The 26741-nt window shown below is 45.8% G+C and overlaps 1 protein-coding gene across 3 annotated transcripts; it reads right to left on the bottom strand.

The window, feature by feature from the left end:
- Positions 1-1936: 1936 nt before the first annotated feature.
- Fam161a (FAM161 centrosomal protein A) lies at positions 1937-22199 on the bottom strand. Of its 3 annotated transcripts, XM_048435538.3 has the most exons (7): positions 21947-22198; positions 15388-15617; positions 12804-13949; positions 12307-12474; positions 10408-10507; positions 5832-5986; positions 1937-5073 (listed from the first exon to the last, which is right to left on the bottom strand). In XM_048435538.3, the coding sequence occupies exons 1-7, from the start codon at positions 22130-22132 to the stop codon at positions 4950-4952; spliced, it is 2109 nt and encodes a 702-aa protein (XP_048291495.3). In that variant the 5' UTR covers positions 22133-22198; the 3' UTR covers positions 1937-4949. The 3 variants fall into 3 exon arrangements, with proteins under 3 accessions (XP_048291495.3, XP_048291496.3, XP_087765342.1); XM_048435539.3 differs by lacking the exon at positions 12307-12474; XM_087909216.1 differs by lacking the exons at positions 1937-5073; positions 5832-5986; positions 12307-12474 and having other exon boundaries at positions 10204-10507; positions 21947-22199.
- Between the last annotated feature and the right edge of the window lie 4542 nt (positions 22200-26741).

Genomic DNA, 26741 nt, shown 5'->3' with positions numbered 1-26741 from the left:
AAACAGACCTGTGTCTCCTCACGGAATGCCATCACAAAGCGCATACACTATCAATACGTTATTGTTGCCCATGAATCCAGAACTGAGAGAAAAACCAAGTCAGATAATATCTGGGGCAACTGGGGCAACTGAAGATAGACTGTATTCAAGAGAGAAACATTTCATCAATATTAGATATTTTTGGTCATGGATGCAGCTCAATGGTAGGGATACAATCTCCGTACCAAGAAAAGAATATAAATACTCACATATGCATGTTCTTGGTACATTAGATTTTTTAGGCATTGTAATGGCACTGTAGTTATACAGAAGACAACTGAAGTAGTTAGGGTAAAAATGTCACGATTAAGCAAACACTGTCAAACGGTTCAGAGGACGACAGGCTGGGTGTGGGGGCCAAGGGTGTAGATCTGAGGTACAGCAACCTTTGCCTATCATAGTTAAAGCCCTCCCTCGAGCTGAGAAGCGCGTGTGTGCGTGCGTGCGTGCGTGTGTGTGTGTGTGCTCGCGTGCGTGTGTGCATGTGTGTACGGAGGACAAACCTGGCAAACGCTGAATGACTGTAACAACTCAGGCTAAAGCACATGGATGTGTTCTCAAAACCGAAAGTGAAAAAGAAAGCAATCTGATGTGATTTGCAGTGTAACTAACACTGTGGCGACACTCAGTCCTGCTTACATATTTTTTCCGGAATAGAGCACGTATTTTTGGACCCAACAGAAACCAGATAAACCAACCACGCCTGTAGTGCATTCCTGCTTGCGTATTATTTATTACTATAAGCCTTTGGATTTTTATTTTATCCTGTTTGGGGATGGAGATCAAACCCAAGCCCTGGGCATCCTAGGCAAGCGTGCGACCCAAGTTATGCCTCCAACAAGGAAAGATTTAATAGAGTACTTCTACTCAAGATTACAAATGAACTTCCACTCTGCAGTAAGAGATGAGGCCGCGGTATCTCCCTGGCCTGCGTCCTTCCTGCCTTGTGATGTGGGAGGGACATATGACCTGCCCGTAGGCTGGATGAGACGCCAGTAACAAAATACGAGCTGCTGCAAACATGCACATCCACAAACGGAGTAGGCTCCTAAGGGGAATGAGACAAGAGGCTCCTCTCATGTGTGCATCTAAATTCTCCAAATCCTCTCTAGAAATCAGTCCGCTGATGACTCTGAAATTAAACAACTGCCCCTTCTAGCCAATCCCACTCTCCCAGCTGGACGGAGATAAGCAACCTGACAGCTTCATGACAGGAAACACTGGTCTGTGGCATCCTTGTGAGAAAGGGAAACTGAGGCAGAGCAGGGTTGGTCCCCTGACAGTAAGAGTTATAAAATCTCACTAAGCTGTGGAGGAACAAAGTCCTGAAAAATTGATATGGAAAGAATAACAAGAAAAATGCATTTCACAGTATTGTATGTGTTCGGATTGTTATCTTTAATGAACTGTTTTATCTTGAACTTTTTTTGAGATCAGGTATAAACAGACTAACCTGGAAACTCTCTATGTAGCCTAGGATGCCTTGAACTCAAAGCAATTCTCCTGCCCCAGCCTCTTGCGTGCTGGGATTACAAGATGGAGCTGAGCCATCATGTCTGTAGTACCGGCTTTCTTCGGTTCTGTCCTGCCCTGCTTCCTGGGAGCAGCTCCCATTCCTTGGCCACACATCTCTCGGCACGGCTTTGGAAACACAGCCTTCAGGGGTGGCAAATGGGAGCTGTAGTTTCTTCCATCCTAAAGCACGATGAGATAGCTTATCTTTGTGGCAAACTATGCCACGCTCTTTTCCTTTGCCTGCTGGGTTGTGCACACACACACAAGGTCTATATTCACCCTCACTACCTTCCTTTTCCTCCCGACCCCCTCTTTCCAACAGGCCCCCAGCGGCAATGGCACCCCCTCCCAAGTGACCCTTAACAGTCAACAGTCCCCAAGAAGAGGTGGTCATGTTCTTTATTAATAGTCCAAAGAGAACAGAAATATTATTCAGGCAAGGCTCCGGGATTGTGTTCCACGTTGACAGCCTATTCTGTGGTTCCATCCTCACAGGTTAACGCAGTTACTTTTCTTCTTGGAAAAGTAAGCAGTCCTCAAACGGAGTAAACGATGACTCTCGCTGCATGTTTGGCCGCGCAGACAGTGGAAACAAGGATCTGGCTACATCTCTTGAATTATGACCCTCCAGAGAGTTCCCAAGCCCACTTCTTCCTGGCTAATATGGTATAATACGCCCTCCTAGCTGCAAGGAAAGTTCAGAATAGAGGGTTTTCTTTCTGTCCTCACTGACACAGTGCCAGCCTCAGCAACACAAAGACACAGTAAGAGGTCTTTGAGAGCACTGGCCGCTCCATAGGACCCAAGTTCAATTCCAAACACTCTCAGGAGGTTCACAACCAATGGCAACTCTAGTTCCAGGAAATCTGACACCCTATTCCCAGAGCACTCTATTGTAGTGGTATACAGACAAAACACATGCAGGCAGAAACCCACACATAAAATAAATCTTTAAAAAAAGATTACAAAAAAAAAAAAAAAAGGAAATAGTTGCCAACCAAACCATGAGCCATATTCTTTTCTTGATCCTTTTTGGAGATCATTCCTGAGACCTAATGATTATTTTGCAATTACAGTATCAAGCTGGTTGGATATGGAGAGCTGGCTCAGTGCCTAAGAGCACGTACTGCTCCTGCAAAGGACACCAGCTTGGCTTCCAGTACCCAGCATCAGTCAGCCTAAAACACTTGGAACCCCAGCACCAGGGAAGCTGACACACTCTTCTGGCCTCCATAGTCACCTGAATTTACATCCACATACCTGCACATAGATGTACACAGACGTGTAATTGAAAACCAAATTGCCTCGCAGGATGACACAGGCCTTTAATCCTGGCACTTGAGAGTCAGAGACAAGCAGATCTTTAAGTTTGAGGCCAGCCTGGTCAACAGAATGAGATTTGGAACAGCCAAGGCTGTTCCTCCCTGGAGGAGGAAGAGGAAGAAGAAGAAGAGGAAGAGGAGAAGGAGGAGGAGGAGGAGGAGGAGAAGAAGGAAGGAAGGAAGGAAGGAAGGAAGGAAGGAAGGAAGGAAGGAAGGAAGGAAGGAAGAAAATATAAAGATTTGGGGATGGGGTGTTCATCTGTAATTCCAGCACTCTGGAGGCTAAAACAGGATTGCAAATTTGAGGCCAATCTGGGATATGAAGCAAGTTCTCAAACAAACAAGCAATGCCAAACAACGGAAAGCAACAAGGAGGCTGGGGTGGGGCTTTGCCCTGGTTTCATCCCCTGCACTAGAAGCAGGCTGCTACAGATTTCACATCTCAGCAGGTAAGGAAACTGAAGACTGATCCTGAAGTCGTTAATGTCCTCAAACCATACTCTCTCCGTGAAATTGAGGAGAACAGAAGTAACGTTCTAAATATGACAGTTTGTGGGTTGTTTTACAAGCCCTCAGTAAGCTGGAAATGTTTCTAAATCACTCTGAAGTAGCTATAATTGGAAGCCATTCATCCACTCATCCAGACCTGCATTAAGTTGTCTACCCCATGCACGACCCTGCGTGAGCAGCTAATGCAACACGAATGCGACTCTTTTCAAATGCCGCGATCTAAAAATACTGACGAGTAACTACGTGAGCCCCAGATGAGAACACACCTTACCAAACATAGGGAGGTGGCTGGGAGACACCGGCGCCCGCTCTATTATTCGTCCTTTGTAAAACTAATTGTGAGACACGCAATGTCTTACTCTGTGGCATTTTAAAGATTAGTTTTAATTTCCAAAACAAAAATGTGCTTAAAGAGAGAAAAATGACTCAAGATCAAATTAAACCTTGAACGGTGAGAGTAAAATTGCGACAGTGTGTACACAGTTAAGCACAAGTAAGTCAGCAATAAAAACACTAAATTTGAATTACTTTTAGGATTTTCCTTTGGCAAATTAGGATGACAACTTCAACATATTTAGAACAGGGACTTGTATCTCTCAGTTAAGATTACCACACACGCTGAGTAGTGGTGGTGCTGCCTTTAATCCCGGCTCTCTGGAGGCAGAGGCAGGCGGATCTCTGAGCTTGAGGCCAGTCTGGTCTACAGAACAAGTTCCAGGAAAGCCAGGGATACACAGAGAAACACTGTATCAAAAAACCAAAACCAAACAAACAAACAGACTACCACACACAAAGGCCATAATTACTCTATATGCAATAAAAGACAGGATTTTTAAAAGTAACATAAATTACCTTAATACTTTACCTATCAAAAAAAATGGGGGCATTAGGGGTACAGCTCAATGGTAGAATTCATGTGAAGTATGTGTGAGTCCTGGATTTAATCTCCACGAAATAAAGAAAGAAGAAAGAAAGAAAGAAAGAAAGAAAGAAAGAAAGAAAGAAAGAAAGAAAGAAAGAAAGAAAGAGAGAGAGAAAGAGAGAAAGAAAGAGAACGTAGCCATGGTGTAGACAATTTAGCAGTAGATTTTCAGTGTAGAAATCACTGTAAATTTCTAAGTATCTATCTTTTTCTGTATATTACTTATTTAAAAAATGGTTCAGGGAAAATTGAAAATACTTAGTAAATTTAAAAATAGATCTTCAAAAGCTAATAGGTCTCTCAACACCAAACTCTTTTCCCTACCAAGTGCGAATGTGCATTTCCAGAACTAATCCACCTGTGACAGCTGTGGCTCTCTAATCCGCAAACACTTGGAAAACACAGACAGAAGCACAAGCAGCATACAGAGCTATTTCCACACTGCAGGGGGCGCAGCTGTCATCGAGCAACCAGTCACCTGCTGTGTGGACTCAGCCTGTCCCAGACATGATGTCCTGGGTCAGCAGTCCTACCCGTGTGCGAGCTGTTCCAACACATGCTCACGACACCACAAGGGCAGGGTTGAGGTCCTGAGGCTGCACACAGAAAGGCTCAGGGAGAGGCAGCCTTGTGATTCGGGTTCAGTCTTCGGAATTTTCTTCTCTGCTTTCTTTAACATCTTCGGTGTTTTCCTTGCAAGAATCCTGGCTGTTGGCATCAATAAAATAGTTTTCATCCTTGTTCTCTCCTTCTTCTTCATAAGAGCTACAGGAAGAAATGTCATCAATCTATCAAAGGGAAAACGTTGGTTTCGAAGGCTACCATGCCACCACATAAGGGTGCTCCCCCAGCCCACAGGCTCCGACAGCGTCCAAGAGAACTACGGAAGCACCAGTGGGAAAATCAGGTATTCCCGGACAACCAATTTATTTTAAAACTTGACTCCTTATCTCTTTCTTTTTCTCTTTTTCTTTCCTTCCTTTTCTTTCTTTTCTCTCTCTTTCTTTCCTGGTTTTTGGGGCAGGATTTCTTTATATAGCTCTGATTGACCTGGCTCTGTAGACCAGGCTGGCCTCGAACTCACAGAGATCCACCTACCTTTGCCTCCCCAGTGCTGAGATTAAAGATGAGCACCACTCACTGGTGACTCCTTATATTTCAATCAAAAACAGGCTACACACATACATACACACATACACACACACACGCACACACATACCCACATATATATAATGTGTCAGAAATATACGCTTGCTGTAAGAACAAAATGCTTTATCACTGTGTAATATTTATATTGTATCAAACATGGTAAAATATTAGTATATTTTACAACGGTTCCCATGTGCTCCCTAAAGTAAAAGGCTTTAAAACAACAAAAGCACAGAGCATGCGTCCCACAGCACATGCATCACGCAGCACATGCGTTCCCGCAGCACATGCGTCCCCACGGCACATGCATCCTGCAGCAATGCATCCCTGCAGCAATGCATCCACACAGCACAAGTGTCCCCGCAGCACGCTACCTTTCTTTATCTGACGTGTGGCTTCTCAGCTCTCGCCTGGTGAAGTCCTCAGACACTTTTCCACCACGGCCTTTCTCTGAAACAAACTCCTCAGACAGTCCTAGTGCTTTTAGGGTGCTAGCATAGCGCTTTTCCGCTGCTGTCCTTGCATTCCTCTACAGGAGAGACAAACCTTTTCAGACGGGAGCAAATGCCATGACATTCTGTTAAGAGGTATGGATTTCAGAGCACCAGGGAAAACTGGTGTCAAAAGATTGACAGTCTCGGCGACTGAAACATGCTTCTTCCGTGACTGACACATTTAGGCATGGACCCAGGGGACAGGTACAAGAATGTGCAAGCCAGTACTGTCTGTAGTAACCAAACTGTGAGCAGCCCAAAGAGTCAACATCTGGAATGGCAAGCAGGCTACATTACAGTCACAGATAGAAAGAATGAACCAATGAACATGAGGAGACCAGTTATCTGCCACAACATGGCCTGGCAGGAAACTCACAAGTGTAACAGTGAGCAAAAGGAATGCTCAGAAGAACACGAAAGAATATAACCAGTAGACTCGGTCACTGGAAGTCCAGAGACAGGAAAAGCTGCAAACAGGCAAGGCTGATCCCAGGTTAAAGGCGGTGACCTCTAGAGGAGGTGGCAGAGGGCTGGTCTGTAATGACTTGTTACACTGTGGTAAACTTTTAAGATTGCAAAAGTTACCCCCCAGAAAAGATCAGTAAGGAAAGAAAATGAGCCACGTGTGATGCAATCCTGGTACTCAGGAGGCAGAGGCTGGAAGAAGGATAACACAATTTCAAGGCTAGCCTGGGCTACAGAGTGAGTTCCAGACCAGCCAGCAGGGATGTACAGCAAGACCTATCTAAAAATAACAAACAAAGGTCATGTGTCTGCTTCAGCTCGGAATGCAGGGCCAGTGGTAGTGAGTGGCTGGTCGGCTCGTCTATGCACCCAGTGCAGTTCTGTCTTTATGTGCCATGGCATCAGACCATTAGAGATGAAATCATCAATACTGTTATCTTTATGTGAGAAAAGGGGGATATTTAGAGCTGAGTTCAAATCTCTTGAATGTCACTCCTTGGAGGTCCACAGGGAGGTTAATGATCCTTTCACAGTTGCAGCTAATTGAGGACTAGGGGTGTAGCTCAATGGTGGGGCGTTTATACAGGCATGTTTGGGACTCTGAGTTAAATCTCTAGTACCCCCACAGAAACACCAAACCAACGAACAAAAACTCCAAGCCTAAAAACCAAAGGCCTTCAACCCCAGAACATGGCAGGTGATGTAGACGGCCTGGTCACCAAGTCAGGAAGGGCTACACAGCAAGATCCTCTCTGGAAAAAACAAGGCAGAGCTGCCACAAGTTGAAAAGCAGCCAGGAGCCCACAAGCTTCAACCAGCTACATTGGGACAAGGTGCTCGGTTGGCTTCAGCCCAATCTTCGCGCCTCTGAGTGGATCTTACAGGAGATCTGGGGCCAAGAATTCCCAATGAACCTCCAATCCGCCTAAAGCAAGGTTCGCAAGGAACAGCCCAGCTCCTGCGGACCAATAGCACCCCATATGCAGTGTGTGAGACAGCACCCATCAACACCCAAGAAAAATGGAAACCATGGTTGTTCAACCAAGGGTTCCACAGAAGACAAAATAGCAAAGATCAATTGTGAGGAATTAATATCATGGCTTCCCAGATATGCTGGGAGACTGAAAAAGACACCCAACTTAAAACTTCTGGTAAACTGTACCAATGTCAGTAACAACAGTTTTTAAACAATGCAAATGAGACAGGGTCTCACTGTGTAGTACTGTCTGTCCTGGTCCTTTGTAAACCAGGCTACCCTCAAACTCACAGAGATACCCCCAGTCTCTGTGCCCCCCCCACTAAGTGCTAGGATTAAAGGCACTGTATTTGCCTAACCAAATTCATGAGCTCTAGGTTTACTGAGATACTTTGCCTCCAAAATCAGATGAAGAGTGATGGAGGAAGATACCTAACATTGACCTCTGGGACACACACACACACACACACACGCACGAGTAAGTGAAAATGTGTACAGAAATTGTGGAATACCAACAAGTCTTGGTTAACTGAAAATCAAGTGAGAAATGAGAACTGTGCCTCGGAGACTACGGAAGCTAATAAAGCCAAAAAACTCCGACACACTGAGAACATCCCGGGACGAAGCCACTGGGAGAGGGCTTGTCTAGGAAGCACGGAGTCCCAGGTTCAGTCCCCAGCACCATGTAAACCAGGAGTGGCGACACTCTGCAATCCCAGCTCTCAGAAGGCAGCAGTAGACCAGAAGCCTAAGGTCGTCCTTGGCTTTGTCCAAGGCCAGCTCAGGCTACGTGGGACCTGCCTCAAAAAAGACTGACTTTAACTTGTGGCAACGGTGCCTTATTCTTTTTTTCAGACAAGACCTTTCTGTAAATGTTCCTTTTTTCCTCTATAAAGTAATGAGAACAGTAGTGATTTTATCTTTCACGGTCTAATGTCATGGCATATAAGACTGAGGACTACGGCTGGGCATTGTGACACTTGCCTTTGATCCCAGCACTGGGGAGGCAGAGGCAGGTGGATCTCTGTGAGTTTGAGGCCAGCCTGCTCTATAGAGTAAGTTCCGGGACAGCCAGAGCTACACAGAGAAACAAACAAACAAACAAACAAAAATCCAAAAAGGAGAGGGTGGGATCTATCTGTCCGGCAGAGCCACGGGTAACGGACATAACGGAAAGGGAAAGCGCAGGAGAGTGAAGAGGGACGCGGGCTGAGGGGGCTGATGGGAGGGCTGGGGACATGGCTGAAGCAGATTGTCTGCCTGCTGGCGTGAAGCTCTGAGTTTCACCCCACACATAAAACCAATTGTGGTGGTACACACACGTTGTTTCAGCACTCAGGGGCAGAGGTTACAAGTTCAAGTTCACCTTGGCTTTGCAGGAGTTTGAGGTCTGAGATACATGGGATCAAAAATAAAGGCTAGAAGAAGCACGGGGACTTTACCTCTGTGCTGCGACCTAGAATTTCATCCTTTGGAAGTTGTAGTAATATTTTGTTTCTGTTTTAACAAATAAAGCTTGCCTGAAGATCAGAGTGCAGAGCTAGCAACTAGAGGCCAGGCAGTGGTGGCTCACACCTTGAATCCCAGCACTCGGGAGGCGGAGACAGGAAGGGATATGGCTGGGCGGAGAGAGGAATATAAAGCAAGAGGAGACAGGGCTTGACTGCATCTGAGATTTCTTAGAGACAGCTGCAGTCCGAGGATGCAGTCTGAGGACAGGGTGGTCTGCACACTGGTGGAGGTGAAAGGTCTCTCTAGTCGCTGGTACTCTGCTTTCCTGATCTTCAGCACTAACACCTATATCTGACTCTGGGATTTTATTATTAATATCATTGAAGTCGTGCCACAGGAGGAAGGGTTAAGGGAAGCAGATCTCAGTTTACCGTTTTCTAACTATAAACCAGATTAGCCCCCTTCTTTGGACTTGAGTTATAGGATTCCCTCCCCTTCCAGAGGAAATCTTGGGGACGCCAACAATAAGAGCCTCGAGAACTGAGAACGGGGAGGAATGGGACCCACGGGACTGGACGGCGGCACAGTTGTCGAGGTGGACCAACTCGCACCCATTTTGACCGGAGAATGGAAAAGCAGAAAGATCTGCATTTTGGCTTTTGATGCTTTTAGGCCTGGCTCAGTGGTTAAGAGCGCTTGTTCTTTTTTTTTTTCCGAGACAGGGTTTCTCTGTAGTTTTGGAACCTGTCCTGGAACTAGTTTTTGTAGACCAGGCTGGCCTTGAACTCAGAGATCTGCCTGCCTCTGCCCCCCCCTTGCCTCCTGAGTGCTGGGATTAAAGGTGTGCGCCACCACTGCCCGGCAAGAGTGCTTGTTCTTAGAGAAGGCCTGGGCTCAATTCCCAGCAGTCGTAAGTGGCTCACAACTCCAGTTCCAGGCGATCCCTTTGGTCTCTGCAGACAATGCATGCACGTGGGGTACAGACACGCATGCAGGCAAAACACTCAGAGCCATAAAATAAAATAATTTAAATGAATAAATAAATATCAAATTTAAAATGTTTTTAAGAGACAGGGTCTCACTGTGTTGCATACACTGGTCTCAAACCAAATGGTTCAATTCATCAAAGGTCTCCCAAAGATATCCCAAAGCCTCACTGGAACAGCAGATCCGGGATGACTAAAAAGTACAGGCACCTGCTAGGTGTGGTGGCACACACCTTTAACCCTAGCAGGAGACAGAGGTCAGCCTGGTCTACAGAGTGAGATCCAGGACAGCCAGGGCTATAGAGAAGCCCTGTCTCAGAAACACCAGGCACTAACTGCAGACTATGGCAAGAATGTCTTGAGGTACGCCGGGTTAGTGGAATGTTCTTTATTGAGCTACGACTCCTCGTCAGATCTTAAGCAGAATTACCTCCTTGTGAACTGGATCAGTGGAGCTGCCTCGGAACAGCGTGTCTCAACAATGACGGGACACACAGAAAAGGTGAAGCCCAAGCTTGGGAGCTAGAGGCACAGAAACAGACAGCAGGGAATGGCTCTAGATGCCAACAAACACCACCTGGGCAACTCGTTCAAACAGCAACGGCCTCTTCTGCAGCTTCTCTTCTCGCTCTTCCAGCTCTCGCCAATATTCTTTCATCCTCGCCTTTTCACTCTTTCTAGAATCAGATAAAGGGGACGGCATTTTAAAAGGTCGGCTACGGAAGCTGCATTAGGACATTTACTTCAGAAGACAAACTAGGAATCCAGAGCACACAGTTCAGTGTGGTTCCATTTCTAGACTGGTAAGATTCTCGTAAGCACAGAATGAAAACCTCAGGTTCTAAAAGTGCACATTGTACTGCCCTGGGGACAGTATGGGGACTTTGATTTCAAAAGTCTTCAAGACAGTATAAAAAAAATTCTTGAAACTGGCCTGAAAAGTGTTTTACTTATAAATATACAAAGCCAAGAAGATCTGGTCCAAATCCACGATCTTTAAAGAAAACCAAGACCCTGGTTTTCTTTTCTCCCACAAAGGAGATGATCACCTGATCACCGCAAGGTCAGCAGCAACACAAAATGAATATCACTGTACTTATTCTTTGGAGCAGATCCCACAGCGAATTAAAGAGCACTGTTTTTCCCTATGTAAGATATACTAAAAGTAACCAAGACAAGAAAGTTTCATGGGTACAGAAAATAATTATATTTTACAATAGTTATGCTTACTTACAGCGAGTTACTAACTTCTATAGGTAAATACTGTATTCCTAAGGAATTTTTGGCTTGATTTCATTAAATGAGGCTCTATTAGTGGGCTAATGCTATACTATAAAGGAATACTCTATAAAGGAATACTCATTGTAATTAAAAGCAAATATTTTTATTTGCTTCTTAAAAATGAGATTAAAGGTTAATAAATCATATTACTTACCCAACTTTGGAGGAGAGATTTTCTTGCTCAAACATGACCATTTGTATGTGCAATGTTTGCAACACTGGCTCTCAACTCTGCTCAAGAGAATTCTAGCATTCTGCAGCTGCTGTGGTTGTTGGGAAACAGTCACAGGTGCAGTGTGTACCCACAATGCACTCACTCGAGCCACTGTACTTTGTACAAACTTAAAACTCCTTCACTTATTTAATTGGAAAAGAATATTCTCGGTTGGGATGTAGCTCAGTGCTAGAGACTGTTTTCCTCCTTCCTTCCTTCCTTCCTTTCTTTCTTTCTTTCTTTTTTAATATTTATTTACTTCTTATGTATACAATATTCTGTCTGCATGTATGCCTGGAGGCCAGAAGAGGGCACCAGGCCTCATTACAGATGGTTGTGAGCCACCATGTGGTTGCCGGGACTTGAACTCAGGACCTCTGGAAGAGCAGGCAATGCTCTTAACCTCTGAGCCATCTCTGCAGCCCTAGAGACTGTTTTCAATGAGGGATTGGACAATCACAAGTAACACAGGTAAGGCAAGCTCATTGTAGAGTCTGTGCTTTGTAGACATGTATGCGATCCTGGGTTTGACCCACATAGCCCAGTACCATATACATACATGTATATATGTATGCATATGCCAAGTGTTTATGTAATTTATAAATAAACAAAAGGGTTTTAGTTTAAGCATAGCTATTGACTATGGCTGGAGCAGACAATGTTTCTGTTCCACATGGTCTTGTGATTCTTGCTATGGAGGTGAGTATACCCTGATTCTCATCATATGCTTATGTGTGCATATATGTATGCAAAAGTTGAGTAGAAATAGTCAGATTATTCAAATGCATAAATTAAGATGCCACACCATTTTTATATCTAGGTATTCGCTGGTTAAAAAGAAGAAAAGAAAAGAAAGGAAAAGGAAAGAAAGAAAAAGGAAAGGAAGGGAAAGAAAAGGAGAGGAAGGAAAAGAAAAGGAAAGGAAGGAAAAGAACTGAGCTTGGAGGCCAATGTTTGAGTGTCAGGACTGTCCCGTGGTACCTGAGATGGTTTATTCTGGATTTAGACATCTGGGCTAAGCCCTGATGTGAGTCATAAGCCTTAACCCGGGTTGCCAGGAGCTTCTGCAATTCTTTCATTCTTTGCTTCTGTTTAGTTAGGATCCGATTTCTCTCTTCTTCCAACATTTTCTTTTCCTCAAGTGATTTCCTGAGGGCAACAAACTAAGGCTTAATTCACTTTAAGCCAAGGAGAAAGTTGTCCAAGATTTAACATGAGAAAATTCAAAGACTGAAAAAAAGCAACCTTTTGACCAAAATCTGACTTGTGAAATTGGAAATCTAAGGAACACTGATGACAGTGTAAGCTTGCCTATTCCCAAGGAAACACAGAAATCACATCTGTTTTTTAGAAGATATTTCTAGCAAACGATTCTCTACCATATAGTACATACCTTACAGAGAAGTTAGTAATTTCAGAGTTACCAAGCTAAAACCCGCAGGGTGCATATGCCAGACAGCGCCATCCCAGGGCCTCACCTGATGGCTTGTTCCCGCCCTCGGGAAGACAGGGTGGACATCGGAGGGTTGCTCTGACAAGGCCTGGGCTTTGCACACGCACCCCTGACTGGTGACTTCCGCCTTGGAGACAGATAAAGCCAGCATGTTTCTTTCAGATTTTCTTCATCAGATCCGATGTCTGCTAAGACCTTCTGTCTTTTAGCAGAGTCACACGGGGATTCGTGAAGACCACACTGTTTGCGAAAAGTTGAGCGTTTCTGAAAGCTGTGTTCTGAGAAGGGCGCCTTCGGGTGCTTCTCAGCCAAGTCTCCATCATCAGGGCTCAGGCACCTGCACCTGTGTCTACCCCCCGACTTTTCGGGACTTCGGGGGTCCCGTAACTGTCTGCAAGCCGGCCTACAGCGCCAGGAGGAGCTTGACAGCAGTTCTCGGTCCCTCGGCTGCGTCCTGGCGTTCCTACAGAGCTCCTCCTCCTTTGACTTGTCATTTGCAGCTGCTCTGTAAATAGAATGAGGCACAGGTCTGGCTTTAAACCGCTTCGTTTTCCTTTTCGACTTAAAAAGGTCTCTCAGCTGCTTTTCGCGGACTGCTTGCTTCTGTTCCTCCCTAGCAATGAACTTGAAAGGCTTCTGGGAGGACAGGAGCTCGGCTTTGCTCCTCTCCCTGGCGGTCCGCCTCCGTTCTTCACTCTGTCTGACCAGATCCTCATAAAGGGGGAGGAGCAGAAAAGAGGGGACTGGGTTGGCTCTAAATTTCTTCTTACACTCCGCCTCGTCCTCATCGTCGACCCTCTTGGGCTGCTTCTGCCGACTTTCCAGACCTGACCGTGCCTCCTCTCGCCTTTTCTGCTCTCTGACTGTCATCTGAAAGGGCACAGGCACCGTGACCGTGGGCACCCAGGATTTGGGTTTCTTCCTTGTTTTCTTAGCTCTTTGGACGTTGGAGTCATCCTGAATATAATCTTCTACGGAAAAGCCGACCCACATGTTGTTGATGAGCTCCTTGGCGTAGGCTGTCATTCTGCTTTCCCTGGGGGTCTCCCTCTCCAGGCTGGGCAGATCCTCGTCAGAAGTAGTGGACAGGGTGGGCGACCGGCCTATCTGAGGCTCTGAAAACGATGTCACTAACATGACAGGGTAAGCGCAGCCCTGTTCCGATGCAGAACTAAGGAAAAAATAATTAGGGCACGCTTTCAATTCTATATGGCCAAATGTTAGCATTTAGGTAACTATAGGTTTTTCTAAGGTGAAGGTATAACCAGTTAGAAGAGACTAGCTGTATACGGATCATGAAAAGTATCATTTTTATTAGAATAGATCAGAGAGGGGACTATAAATTCTCTAATCAACTCTCTCACTTTTCAGAGAAGGGACCCGAGATATCAGCTGCCCCTCCCGTCCCTCTGCTTCCCAGACTCACAAGCTTGAGTGTGTCTGACCACTCCTGGACTACCCACCAATCAGGACTGACCCTGCTCACCCGGCAGTCTCCTGCTCCCTGCTCTAGTCCTTCTGATTTCTTTTCCCATCATGTCTGTGTACAAACAGTTGCTGCTTCCCTGAAGGCTGCTCCCTGTTTCCTGTGCCTGCTGCTCCTTAGTCCTCCTCCAAGTCTGAAGGTAGCTGGGCGAGCTAGTGTCTGCTGCTGGAGGCCAGACCCGAGGGTGTGGAGTTCAAGGTCAATCCCAGCAACAGAGCGAGAGCCTGTCTAACAGGCATGGGGGTTTGATCCCCAGAATCGTTGGAGGGGAGGATTGAACCTAAGTACGACACTTTTGTTGAAAATCCTTTCCTGCCTCTCACGAGCAACTGAGCGTGACCAGCTGCTCCTGTTTCTGAGACACTGGGTGTCGCGTCGTCCCGCGACCTCTTTGGGGGTGTCAGATCTCAGACCTGGCCACAGGAGATGCACAGGCGGCTGACCAACTGGATTAGGTAAGGGATCAGCTTACAGTTTCAAAAAAGCAAGTTCACAGTAGAAATGAGCCTTGGAACTATAGTGTTTAAAAAACAAACAAACAGGAACCAAAAACTTGTATCTTTAATGAACTCGTGGTAACCCATTTTTAAAATTAAACTTTAATTTTCATTATTTAAAAGGCCAGCCTGGCGAAGTATGGTGGTGCATGCCTTTAATCACTTTAATTGAGAAGCAGAGACAGGTGGATCTCTGCGAGTTCAAGGCCAGCCTGGTCTTCAAAGCTAGTTCCAGGACAGGAACAAAAGCTACAGAGAAACCCTGTCAAAAATAAACAAACAAACAAATCCCACCTCAATATATCACTAATACTGGGAAGGACCTAGTCTGTGCCAGGTCTGTCTGAGATCTGACACCCCCAAAGAGGTCGCGGGACGACACGACACCCAGAAACAGGAGCAGCTGGTCACGCTCAGTTGCTCGTGGAAGGCAGGAAAGTTTTTTCAACGAAAGTGTCGTACTTAAGTTCACTTTTGCCCCCAGACAATGCTGGGGATCAAGCCCCTGATGCCTCAGTGCTCTCGCGCTCTCGCTGTGTGCCGAGACCCTAGCGTTTAGAGGCGAATTCTCTGGCATATTCTGTCCCACAGTTACTCTGAGTATTTGACACGGAACACAAACTTACCTAGAGGAGACACTAGAGGACTCTTCCCTGATGACCACTGGCCGAATGTCTTTTATATTTAGCTTGTCCTGGTACATTTTCTCTAATTTTGCCATGGTTTCTACATGGGCAGCCTTCAGCTCTTTGAGTTTCCTGAAATACTCTTCATTGGAGTGGTAAATATCAGAAAAGTTCATGATGTCCTGGAATGGCGCACCTTCATTTTCCGCAGGAAAGCGGTTAGTGCCAGCCTGATGTGAGGAGAAACCCATTATATGTTATTAATTTGCTATATGTAACAAACTAATTGATGCTGATCCAAATGCTGGTTCTTACAGAGGTCCCCGATGTAGCCTAGGCTGGCCTCAAACTCACTACGTACACAAGTTAGCTTGGAAATAATGGTTTGACGGCCTCTGCCTCCTGATGCCTGGGATTAAAGGCATGTTCCACCGCGCCTGGCTTCAGTCCATTTTATAACGGGTAGGTTAGTAGACAACAGACAGAAAACACTCACGTCAGGACACTTAGCACTGCAGCAGACAGACTGGAACATGGCTACAAGGTTTCCAAACAGAAGCCTCTTCTGAGTTGTGCATTTTTGCTGGGAAAAAAGAGACTGCTGCTCCCGTAAGCAGTGCCTGCCTCGGGGCTCCTGCCTCGGGGCTCCGACAGAGAGCAGGAATGAGTCCAGGGGCCAAGTTCTCAGTGAGCTCCAAGGACCCAGGCTAGGTTGACCTTGCAGGGGAAAAGGACATAGGGCAAAGAGAGTTTCAGAAGGCGATTGCTGTGGGCAGCAAGGAGAGTAACGCCCACGGGTGGCAGACACTTTGGGCACGGGAAGAGAGTGTGGAGGAATACCGTTGGAGATGCTCCACATACAAGTCAGGACTGGAATTTCTCTCACCCCTTTAACTGACTCAACCACAGAGGTAAAAACCTCACTTTCTAGAGCTGGACCAACAACTCAGCTGGTCAAGTGCTTGCCATGCAAACGTAAGAAGCTGAGTTCAAGTCCCTGAACCCATAACAAAGCTAGGCATGGTGACACAAGCTTGCGGTCCCAGCACTGGGGAGGATCCCTGTAGCCTCATGGGTGAGTTCTGGGTTCCTTTCTCAAACAATGTCACCACAATGAAAACACTGACGAACATTACTCGAGGTTGTTCTCTGGCCTCTATGCACACACACATGTGAGCCTGAACACACACACGGTATACACACACATATATATGATATAACCCCAAGGCCCTCATTTTCTTCACAAATATAATTTTAATATTCCCAGTTGAGAAAATTGAGATCATATATGATACACGCATAAAGGACTGCCAACCACGGGTTTAAATTTAGTCTACCATCTAGAACAGGCTGAAAACGAAACAAAGTATGTTCCCAAATTAGACTCATAACGACCTGATTTCACAGAATAAGTCTGCTTAGCCTCTCCAAAGGGAAACTTAAGAAGTCTGTTAAAAACCATACTCTGGGCTGGAGAAGGGCTTCGGCTACCAAGTGTCTTCTGAGAACATACCAGGCAGTGGGTTCATTCCCAGCATGGCAGGAAAGGAGGAGAGGATGGCTAGATGGATGGACAGACACCCGTACATATTTTTAAATTATGTGTGCGTAGGTGAGTGCAGGAGCCCATGGAGTCCAGAAGTGAGAGTTCAATCCCCAGAACCTGGAGTTTCATGTGGTGGTGAGCTGCCCAGCGTGGGTGCTGGGAACTAAATCCCAGTCCCCTACAAGAGCGTCAAGTGCTCTAATCACTGAGTAATCTGTCTAGTCCCAGATTTTATTGCTATTTTTTTAAGTGTTTGAAAGGCTTGTGTTGTTGTCCTACTTGAGATAACTTCAAGAAAACAAAATAAAACAATTTCTCTTCAATAGAACTGATAAGTAGAAACTTGTTATCAACAACTCATAAGACCAAAGGGCTATTTAATGAGAAATGGGTCGCTGCTTTTGCAGAGGACCCAGGTTCAGTTCCCAGCATTCACATGGTGACTCACAATTCATAACTCCAGTTCTAGGGGATCCGGCGCCCTCTTCTGGCCTCCATGAGCACTGCACACACATGCCACACACATAAACCACCTCCCCGCATAATAAAAATAGACCTAGGAGGTGAGGGAAGGAAGAATTCCCCCAAGGCCCTGCATTTGCCCCTCTCTCAAGAAGGCTCATGCCCCAGAAGACTCCACAGCATAAGGCTCACCCTCCACTCAAACACCACCTCAGAAGTCTTCCCTGACTGTCCTCTTTGAAATGACAACTCTCCCAACTCACCCTGAGTCCTCCCAACTCACCATGAGTCCTCCTTTCTGTTGTATTTTTACACAAGCATATAACCATCAACCATCTTCCCCACCCTGATTTGTACATCCATGCCTCCCCGGCTGGAGAGTCAGCGGTACGAAGGCAAGAGCTTGTGTGCATGTTCTTTTGTATTCCTGGCTTCTAGGAAGGCACCTGGCCAAGAACAGATGTCCACTAGAAGCACAGGGTGCTGAAGGACCATGCCGATCTGAGTATGAAGGAAAAGGCTCACATTCCAAACATAAATAAAAACCTAAAAATCAGGCTGTGAAACTGCCAATGTGTTCTAGGTTACGTCCTCTAGGATAACAGGAAGCAGCTTTCAGACAGAATACCCATGGGCCGAGTCACTCCCCCAGAGAATCTCTTCAAAGGTTCTACGCCATCTACACTGAAAACCGCAAGAGACGGTGGTCTGGATGAGCTCCGTGAAGGCGGAAGGAGCCGCGTGGGAGCGGAGGAGGCCTGAGGGTGCGCACTCACACACTGGGGTCTGCACGTGGCCAATCACTGTCAACACCGGCGAAACGTCCCAAAGAAACACTCCTGGCTGTTTCACCCTAAAAGAGACGAATGGCCGGGAAACGACTCCCAATTCTAGTTCCACCTTTGCCCTCTGCCCTAGGACCACCTAGCGTGCTGAACACCACATACACACTTGGCTATCTTCCCACTTCTTGAGAGTTAAGCTTTTCGTGTGGTAAACACCACTAGGTAAGATGCTAATCCCGAGATTGGCTTGACCCACTTAGGGATGAACCACATGACACTGTTTGTGTTGTGTTCTACAGAGCTTACCTGGAGTTCTGGAATTCTTACCACTTTTTCTTCTTTCCAGTGCTGAGCCTGGTGGCCCCTATCTATAAGCCCAGCACTCAGAAGGCAGACACAGAAGGACCCTGAGTTCAAGGTCATCTTGAGCTACACAAGGACTTTGAGGCCAGCCTGTTCTCCAAGTGATCCTTTGGGCCCAGGCATGGTGGCACATGCCTTTAAACTTGACAACTGGGAGGCAGAGATAGGTAAATCTCTGTGAAACCCAGCCTGTCTCCATGAGTCCCAGGCCAGCCAGGGGTACACAGTGAGACCCTGACTCCAAAAAAGAAGAAAAGAAAGAAGAGGAGGAGGAACAGGAAGAGGAAAGGAGGAAGAGAGGAATGGAGGCAGGGAGGGAGGAAGGAAGGAAGGAGTTTTACAACAATGCTGAGTAAGATATGTAGGAGCCACGGTAAGCTAAATATGAACAGACCACCCAAAGGAAGTTCTTTACTTCCAACCATTATCACCTGCCAGTGTAGGACTCAGCCATCCATAAGTTTAATATAGGTCCGAGTCTCAGGAGTTTACCCTGGAGCAATATCTGGTTGCAGGAAGAACCACAAACTGAGATTACTCGAGCACCACCCAAGGAAATGCCTAACAATCTAACCAGGATCACCTGCCAGAACACACTCACCAGGACACACCTAGACAAATGTCAGCCAATCAGGGGTCCTGAACCTCAGAAACCCCTCACCCCAACCTTTACTACTATAAAAACCCTACTCTAACTGAGCTCGGGGCTCTTTGTTTATTCCAATACATTGGACATGCAGAGAGACCGAGTTTGCAAACTTGCTTAAAATAAAGGCTCTTTGTTTTTACATACGGGACTCGGTCTCCTTGTTGGCTTTTGGGGGACTTCGCAGATTTGGGCGTAACAAGACACACACACCTCATCCTCCCAAGTAATTGCACCCAGCTAATGTTTGAGATTTATTTGTTTGTTTGTTTGCTTGTTTGTTTTGTGGCAAGGTCTTGCAACATTGTCCAGGCAGGTCTGGAACTTTCCACGTAGTCTAGGCTGGTCTCAAACTCACAATTCTAAATTAGACATCGAGCAATGTCTAGCGGACACCCGGCCTGTCCAACACCTAGAGTTCCTTTTGAAACTGGCTCCCATCACCCGGCCACTACGCCTGCCTTCCTCTGCTCCTCCGGCTGCTCCCGTACCTATCCACCAGTTGCTCTGTAATCCTTTTATTTCTTCAGGAAAACAGAAGCCACCGGAGGGACAGTCGCTCGGCTTCCCACCTACAGAACGCCCCTCTGGGGACACTATTCTCTATTCTTCATATTTAGGGACCTGATGTAGCAGCTGACACATCGCCCGCTGTTCCTCAGTTAATGTGGGGTCTTCCCGGTCCTTGTCCTAGTCCCTCCTACCATGGTGGCTTATCCTGAATCCCTTTTGTCTAGTATTCCTCACCAAATGTTGAGGTTCATTCTCGTCCTCTCTCTCTCTCTCTCTCTCTCTCTCTCTCTCTCTCTCACGCTTCTCCTCCTTTTTTGAGAGCAGGCTCTCAGCAAGGTCCAGGGATTTATTTGCCCATCTCCCACCCCCACACACACTGGGATCACAAATGCCAACACAGCAGGTTTCTACTTGGATCCTGAAAACCCAAACTCAAGTTTATAACATAAATCTCCAGCTAACAGTGCACTCAGAACTATAACTACAACTACAGGAAGAATGGACCGTTCTACCACAGCAAACCAAAGTATAAATTAGTTTCCAAGTGAATTATTCAAACTGGCAGTTGTTATAGTTACTACTAATTTATGTAAATTACTCTTTAGAAATAACACTCATTCTCTCTTTTGATTCTTATTAACAACTGAATTGAGGTGAAAATTGAGACAATTATAGTCCCTTTGTAGATAAGGACATAGAAATTAAGTCCTAAAATCACCTAGCGAGGAGCAGGGGAACCAAGTACTTCCCGCCATCTAATATTCTGTCTTCTGTACCTCATTCCAGTTTATGCTGAACAGTAGCTTTATCAAGTATTAACCACTGCTAGGCTTCTGAACCTCACTCGTGTCCGGCGTCTCCCTCTGCTTTACTCTAGATAACCTCAAGTTGTTTGTTATTGAAAGTTCTGCCACTGGCTAGGCATGGTGCCTCATACTTTTAATCCCAGTATTTGGAAGATGGAGGCAGGAGGATCAGGAGCGTGAGGTCATCCCCAGCCATAAATAGCAAGTTCGAGGCCACCCTGAACCCTGTCTAAAATAAAACAAAATAAAATAAAATAAAAAACAAAAACGCCAAGGATGTGGCTCAGTTGGTACAGTACTTGCCTAGCAAGCACAAAACAAAGCCTTCATCCAGTCCCGGCGCCACTAGGGAACCAAGTGTGGGGCAGACACAAGCCTGTGTACCAGCACAGTGCTAGCTGAAGCTCGAGGTTCCGGACTTTTAAAGTGACCAGAAGCTGGGCATGGCACACACCTTTAAATGTAACACTCAGGCAGAGGCAGAGGCCGAGGCCGGCAGAGCTCCGTGAGTTTGAGGCCAGCCTGGTCTACATAGCCAGTTCCCGGACAGCCAGGGCTTCAGAGAGAGAGAGAGAGAACCTGTCTCAAAAAACAAACAAAAATAAGGAAGCTGAGATGGTTTAGCCGTTAAGAGCACCAACTACTCTTGCAGAGGCCCTGGGCTTGGCTCCCAGCATCCACATGGTGGCTCACAACTATCTGTAACTCCCAGAACCTCACGTGGTACACACAAATCTAAAAGCAAACAAATACAATGAAAAGAACAGATGGGGGGGGGTGATTATGTTCAAAATACACGGTATGAAATTATCAAAGAGTAAAAATATATTGCTGGAAAAAAGTAGAGAGAACAAACGACAGACTGTGCCTTTCTGCTGGAAACGTATCCAGGACGTAATACTGAAAATGGTTTGTGGAAAAAAAACAAAAACAAAAAACAAAACCTCACTGCACCCTCATGACCCCTTTAGGAAACACTGGGATTTCGGCGATTTGTTTATTTAGATATTTCTCTATATCTGTGGAGCATTTATCCATAGAACTTCAAACCCGCTCTTCTAATGAACTGTGCTAAAATCCAGTACTAACCAAAACCTTAAGGTGATAAAACACACTTGTCAGTACAGCTTTATCATCTGAGGTCTTATGAAAACTATGGGCACATCAATTCTCTTCAAGGTAAAAACAAAAAAAAATAAAAATAAAAATTAAAGAATTAAATTATCATTTATTCCCAAACTCTGCTGGAAAATAGGAAGTTCTGCTCTTTGCACGCTCTAGAAACAGTTATAAAAACGCTCTCCAAGAAAGTTTTGCAGCAATCTTTAGTTGGGCAGAGAGCAGGGAGGGAGGGTCTGCAGAGGGCACCACGTTTCCAGGGGTCCCCGCCGGTGAGGACCCGGGCCAGCCCTCAGTCCCCGCCTGGTTCCCACTTTACCGACGCCCGCGCCTGCCGCATCCCAGTCTTCAGTTCCTCCTCCATGGCCGCCGCCAACGCCTCGGCGACCAAGGACTCTAAGGGGTCTTCGCGTTCGTACTGGACGACTCTGGCTCCGGTGGTGGCGTTTACCGGCAGGTGGAGACTGGCGGCCGCCTGCCTGGCTGCCCGACGCGGAGAAACCATCGCCCCGCCTCGAGCCCCAGCGCCCGCGCCGGCCCGGGGCGGGTGAGCTGGCGCCGCCCCAGATCTCACGGATCCTGGCTTGGGGCGGACGGTTACTAGGGGCTCGGTTACTAGGGACGCTACAGGAGGTGCGAGGGTCCAAAAGACTTGCAATGTCCTCTCTCACTGTCACAAACCCGAGCCTTCTATCCAACAAAAGTCTAATGATGTTTTCTGATACAAGCCTGCGGTTAACATAATTAGAAGCATAATTAGAAGATATTCTAGAAGCTACACAAATGACTACCACAGCAAGCCAAAATAAAACGTAATCTTGAAGTGAGTTGCTCATCGACCCCGAGATTAATTACAGATTCACGTGACTGACACCCAGCTCCCTGGCTAGGGACTGAGACTTTCCCTGGTTTCTTTATTGAGGTCTAACCATCTAAACTAGGACTTCTCATGGTTTAAGCAGAAAGAACGCGGTTTTACTAACTGGATCAACATATTGGGGCGCAGCAGAACAGAAGAGCACCGGGTGTTGTGTGACCACCCCAGAAAAGGACAGGCTTTGCAGCGAGCTATCCAACATGGCAGAGAACAAGGTTCATCTCTAATAGACAAGAACCAGCACGAGTTGACCAATCAGAAGAAGGCTTAGTTATCCCGCCCTCTTTTCTCTCGGTTGACCAGTAAGAAGCCAGACACGGAAAGTGCTTGTAACTCCAACCAGTGATTGATAGGGTAGCTTGCCCCTGGTTCTACAACAACCAGCAGCAAGATAGGAGGGGACGAGAGCCCACAGGGACCACACCCTCCCAGCTCACCCCCACCAACCTTCCAATCGGCTTTAAGCCCCATCTCTCAGTGGACAAGGTGAAGTCTCAGCCACCTGCACCCTAACACTACTTGCAGAAGCTCAGCTACCGCCCCTGTGCCCGCCCTAAGGTTCCAGTAGTTCCGCGTTATGGGGCACACTTCTACAGAACCTGTCCCTGACGCACGTGCTATCAGGTCTTCCTTGTTCACCAGCGCCTGTGAAATCTCCATTACCTCACCTTCCTCGGCTCATCAGTTTTGGCTGAGCTTGATTCCCCCAAAGGAACTGAAGAGCTAGAGGTGTGGGGGGGGGGGGGAAGGGATCCATAGCCGTCCAACTGACAGTATAGCGGCTTCCTGTCAGCCACATGCATGCTACTGGTTCTGTGATGGAATTTGGTGTAAGCCAATTCAAAACCAAGACAAATCTACAGTCTGAAGGTGGGTGATTTGAAGAAAGGGAAATATTAAATAATGGGTAGGAAGGGCATGAGTGTGTACATAGAACATGAAAGTTTCAGTTCACTGGCAGTGTGCTAAATTTGCAGACATCTAATAACACAACTAAAAAGAATGTGGAGCAGAAATGGCAGATCTCCAAGAAAACGGCACCATTGTGAAAGAACTGCTTTTCATTTTTGTACTGAAATGTTACTATACAAGATAGTTAAATAAATAATTTTGAATGTATAGTTACATGAATTCTGACAAGAGTGGATACCCATGAAATCACAACCTTATTAAGATACAAAACTTTAACCAGGCTTGATGGCACAAGCCTTTAATCCCAGCACTTGAGAAGCAGAGGCAGGCGGATCTCTGTGGGTTTGAGGGCAGTCTGAGCTACATAGTGTTTCAGGTCAGCCAAGGCTAAATAGTGCAACCTTGTCTTCAAACAAACAAACAAACAAATTTCTTGTGCCCAAGCCCCAGTTTATTAGCCTTCCATCCCTGGCCCAAATTGTTCTTTTTTCGACCAGGATTATTTTTTTAATTTTTTTCTTTCCTTCTTTGTTGTTGGTGTTGCTGTGCTTTGTATCAAACCAAGGGCTTCAAGCACACACAACACACACAGCAGGCAAGCGCTCTGTCACTGAGGCACATCGACAGCCGTGTTCAGTTACTTTTATTCTGCATAACTTTTTTTTTAAAGATTCACGCATGCATTGTGTTCCTTTTAAGTTCCTACATAATATTTTTTGCTAAGATTTTCTAACACTGGATGAATTTCCCTGAAATTTGTGCTATTCACTTCTATGCAAAGGTTTTATTTTATTTTTTTTCGAGACAGGGTTTCTCTGTGTAGTCTTGGCTTTCCTGGGACTAACTCTGTAGACCAGGCTGGCCTTGAACTCACAGAAATCCGCCTGCCTCTGCTTCCCGAATACTGGGATTAAGGGCATATGCCACCACTGCCCAGCCAATGGTTTTAATCTGCATCATTAACATTTCATGTCACTTAAAATCTTGTATTTGTGTGTGTACACACGCGCATGCATACAGGTATTGTATGTGTGCAGATGTGTGCTGTATGTGTGCGTGCAGGTATATGGTATGTGTGTGTGTGTGTGTGTGTGTGTGTGTGTGTGTGTGTGCGCGCTGTGGGATAATGCTCTTGTACATTGTAAAGATTTGCAATTCATATTGGCTTAATAAAACACTGCTTGACCAATAGCCAGACAGGAAGAATAGGCAGTGCAATCAGATTAGGAGAATTCTGGGAAGAGGAAAGGCAGAGATGCAGTCGCAAACCAGACACAGAGAAAGCAAGATGAGAATGCGTTACTAAAAAAGTACCAAGCCACGTGGTTAAACATAGATAAGAATTGTGGGTTAATTTAAGTTGTGAGAGGTAGTTAGTAATAAGCCTGAGCAATAGGCCAAAGAGTTTATAATTAATATAATCCTCTGTATGTTTATTTGGAACTGAATGGCTGCAGGACCGGGTGGACAGAAACTTCTGTCAACATGTATGTGCAGGTGTGGTGTGTGCACGCACCATGGTGGGAATGTGGAGGTCACAGAACAGCTTTCAGTGGGTTGGTTGCCCTTCTGCCTTTCTGAGGCAGAATCTCTGTTGTTATTTCTGCTCGCTGTGCCTGTGCACTCCAGGCTGGCTTCTGGATTATCCTCCTGTTTCTGTATCCCCCCTCTTTACAGGACTGCTGGTATTAAAGGTCCATGATCACATCCAGATTTTTACATGGATTCTGGGATTTAACTTGGGTGGTTGGGCTTGTGTAGCTATTGCTTTTACCTGCTGAGCTGTCTCTCCCTGGCCTGTTTTTTTTTTAATTTATCTGTTTATTCCTTTTTATTGGAAAATTGAGCCTTGCCCCCATTTTTTTCTATCAATTTATGTCTTCCAGAAAGCAGATGCTAGAAAAAGTTAAAAGTAAAAGAGATTTGTTGTGGGAAAGGCTTTGAAAGGCAAAGTAGGAAAACCTTCAGGGAAAAACACGATTGGATACCTTCAGAGGGAAAAGCGAGAATAATTGGATGGAAAGAGGCTCAAAGCCTCAGCCAGCTCAGAGCAGAGTCCAGCACTAGGACTGCCACAGAACAGATGGACAGATCCTACTTGCACTGCTATCTCCATCACTGGACTTGAGTTGCACTGGACTTGGCCTGTTCTCAGATGGGATGCTGTGAAGGATATTAACGGTTCCATGACTGGAGGCTGTCAGCCAGTCATGTGCAAATAGCAAACAACCTGCTGTGTGTGTTTAATTTTTCTGACAAAAAGATTGTAGCACATACCTTATCAATAATGCACACAATCTTTCCTATAAATGCCTCACAAGCGATTATCCATTGAGAATTTTCATTGAGTTTTGCTGGTTTTGTATTTATAGCCCATCTCTGGCGGCAGCTGATTAACAATGAACATGCAGCTGGGTGTGGTGGTGCACACCTTTAGTCCCAGCACTCAGGAGGCAGAGACAGGCGGATCTCTGTGAGTCTGAGGCTAGCATGGCCTACAGAGCAAGTTTCAGGACAGCCAGGCCTACACAGAGAAACCATTTCTCCAAAACAAAACAAAATGCACATGCTATTTGGGTTTGTACTTGAGTAAGATATCCAGGATGTTAAAACTTGAGTTGCTAGTACTGGGAGAGATTCTTGCTAATGCAGATAATGTTCTTCCTGCCCCGCTGTACAGCACACAGAGGATACACACTCCCAAGTTTACTGTTTCTCCGTCAGTTTCTTTTGCATTGGCTGATTTCAATTCTTCCCATTGCAGCTGATTTCAAGGTTTGATCCCTACTCAAAAAAAAAAAAAAAAAAAAAAAGAAAAAGAAAAAAGAAAGATAAGAAAAAAGGGGGGCTAGAGAGATGGCTCAGCAGTTAAGAGCATTGCCTGCTCTTCCAAAGGTCTTTAGTTCAATTCCCAGCAACCACATGGTGGCTCACAACCATCTGTAATGAGGTCTGGTGCCCTCTTCTGGCCTTCAGGCATACATTCAGAAAGAATATTGTATGCATAATAAATAAATAAATTAAAAAAAAAGAAAGAAAAAAAAAGAAAAACTAGCATCTTTGAAAAACAAAAAGGAAGGGCAGTTCTGCCACCCAGGAACTTAGAACCTCTTTAGGTAGTCTGAATGCTGACATTCCCATTAAATCCGTATGTTGGACCAAATACCCCATATGTGGTGGAGGCAGGGCCTTCAGGAAGTAAAGTGAAGGGGCTCCACTCCCATAGATTAGTGGCCTTGATTCCTTTAGGCTTCTCTGAAGGAGCTTATGAACTTTATCATTAGTAGTTTGAAAGTGACTGAGGCTCTGACATACATTGTTAAAT

Source organism: Myodes glareolus, chromosome 8, assembly GCF_982192425.1.
Source record: "Myodes glareolus chromosome 8, mMyoGla1.1, whole genome shotgun sequence".
Classification (NCBI taxonomy): Eukaryota; Metazoa; Chordata; class Mammalia; order Rodentia; family Cricetidae; genus Myodes; species Myodes glareolus.
This window is presented reverse-complemented; position numbering and strand designations above follow the sequence as displayed.

Excerpts from the sequence above, each read along its gene's own strand:
- Fam161a (XM_048435538.3), bottom strand. The coding sequence starts at position 22,132 with ATGGTTTCTCCGCGTCGGGCAGCCAGGCAGGCGGCCGCCAGTCTCCAC. Across the intron at positions 12,475-12,803 it reads GGGCGGGAACAAGCCATCAG|GAAATCACTTGAGGAAAAGA; the intron begins GTGAGGCCCTGG and ends TGTTGCCCTCAG. Across the intron at positions 10,508-12,306 it reads TCCAGAATAAACCATCTCAG|AAAGAGTGAAAAGGCGAGGA; the intron begins GTACCACGGGAC and ends ATCTGATTCTAG.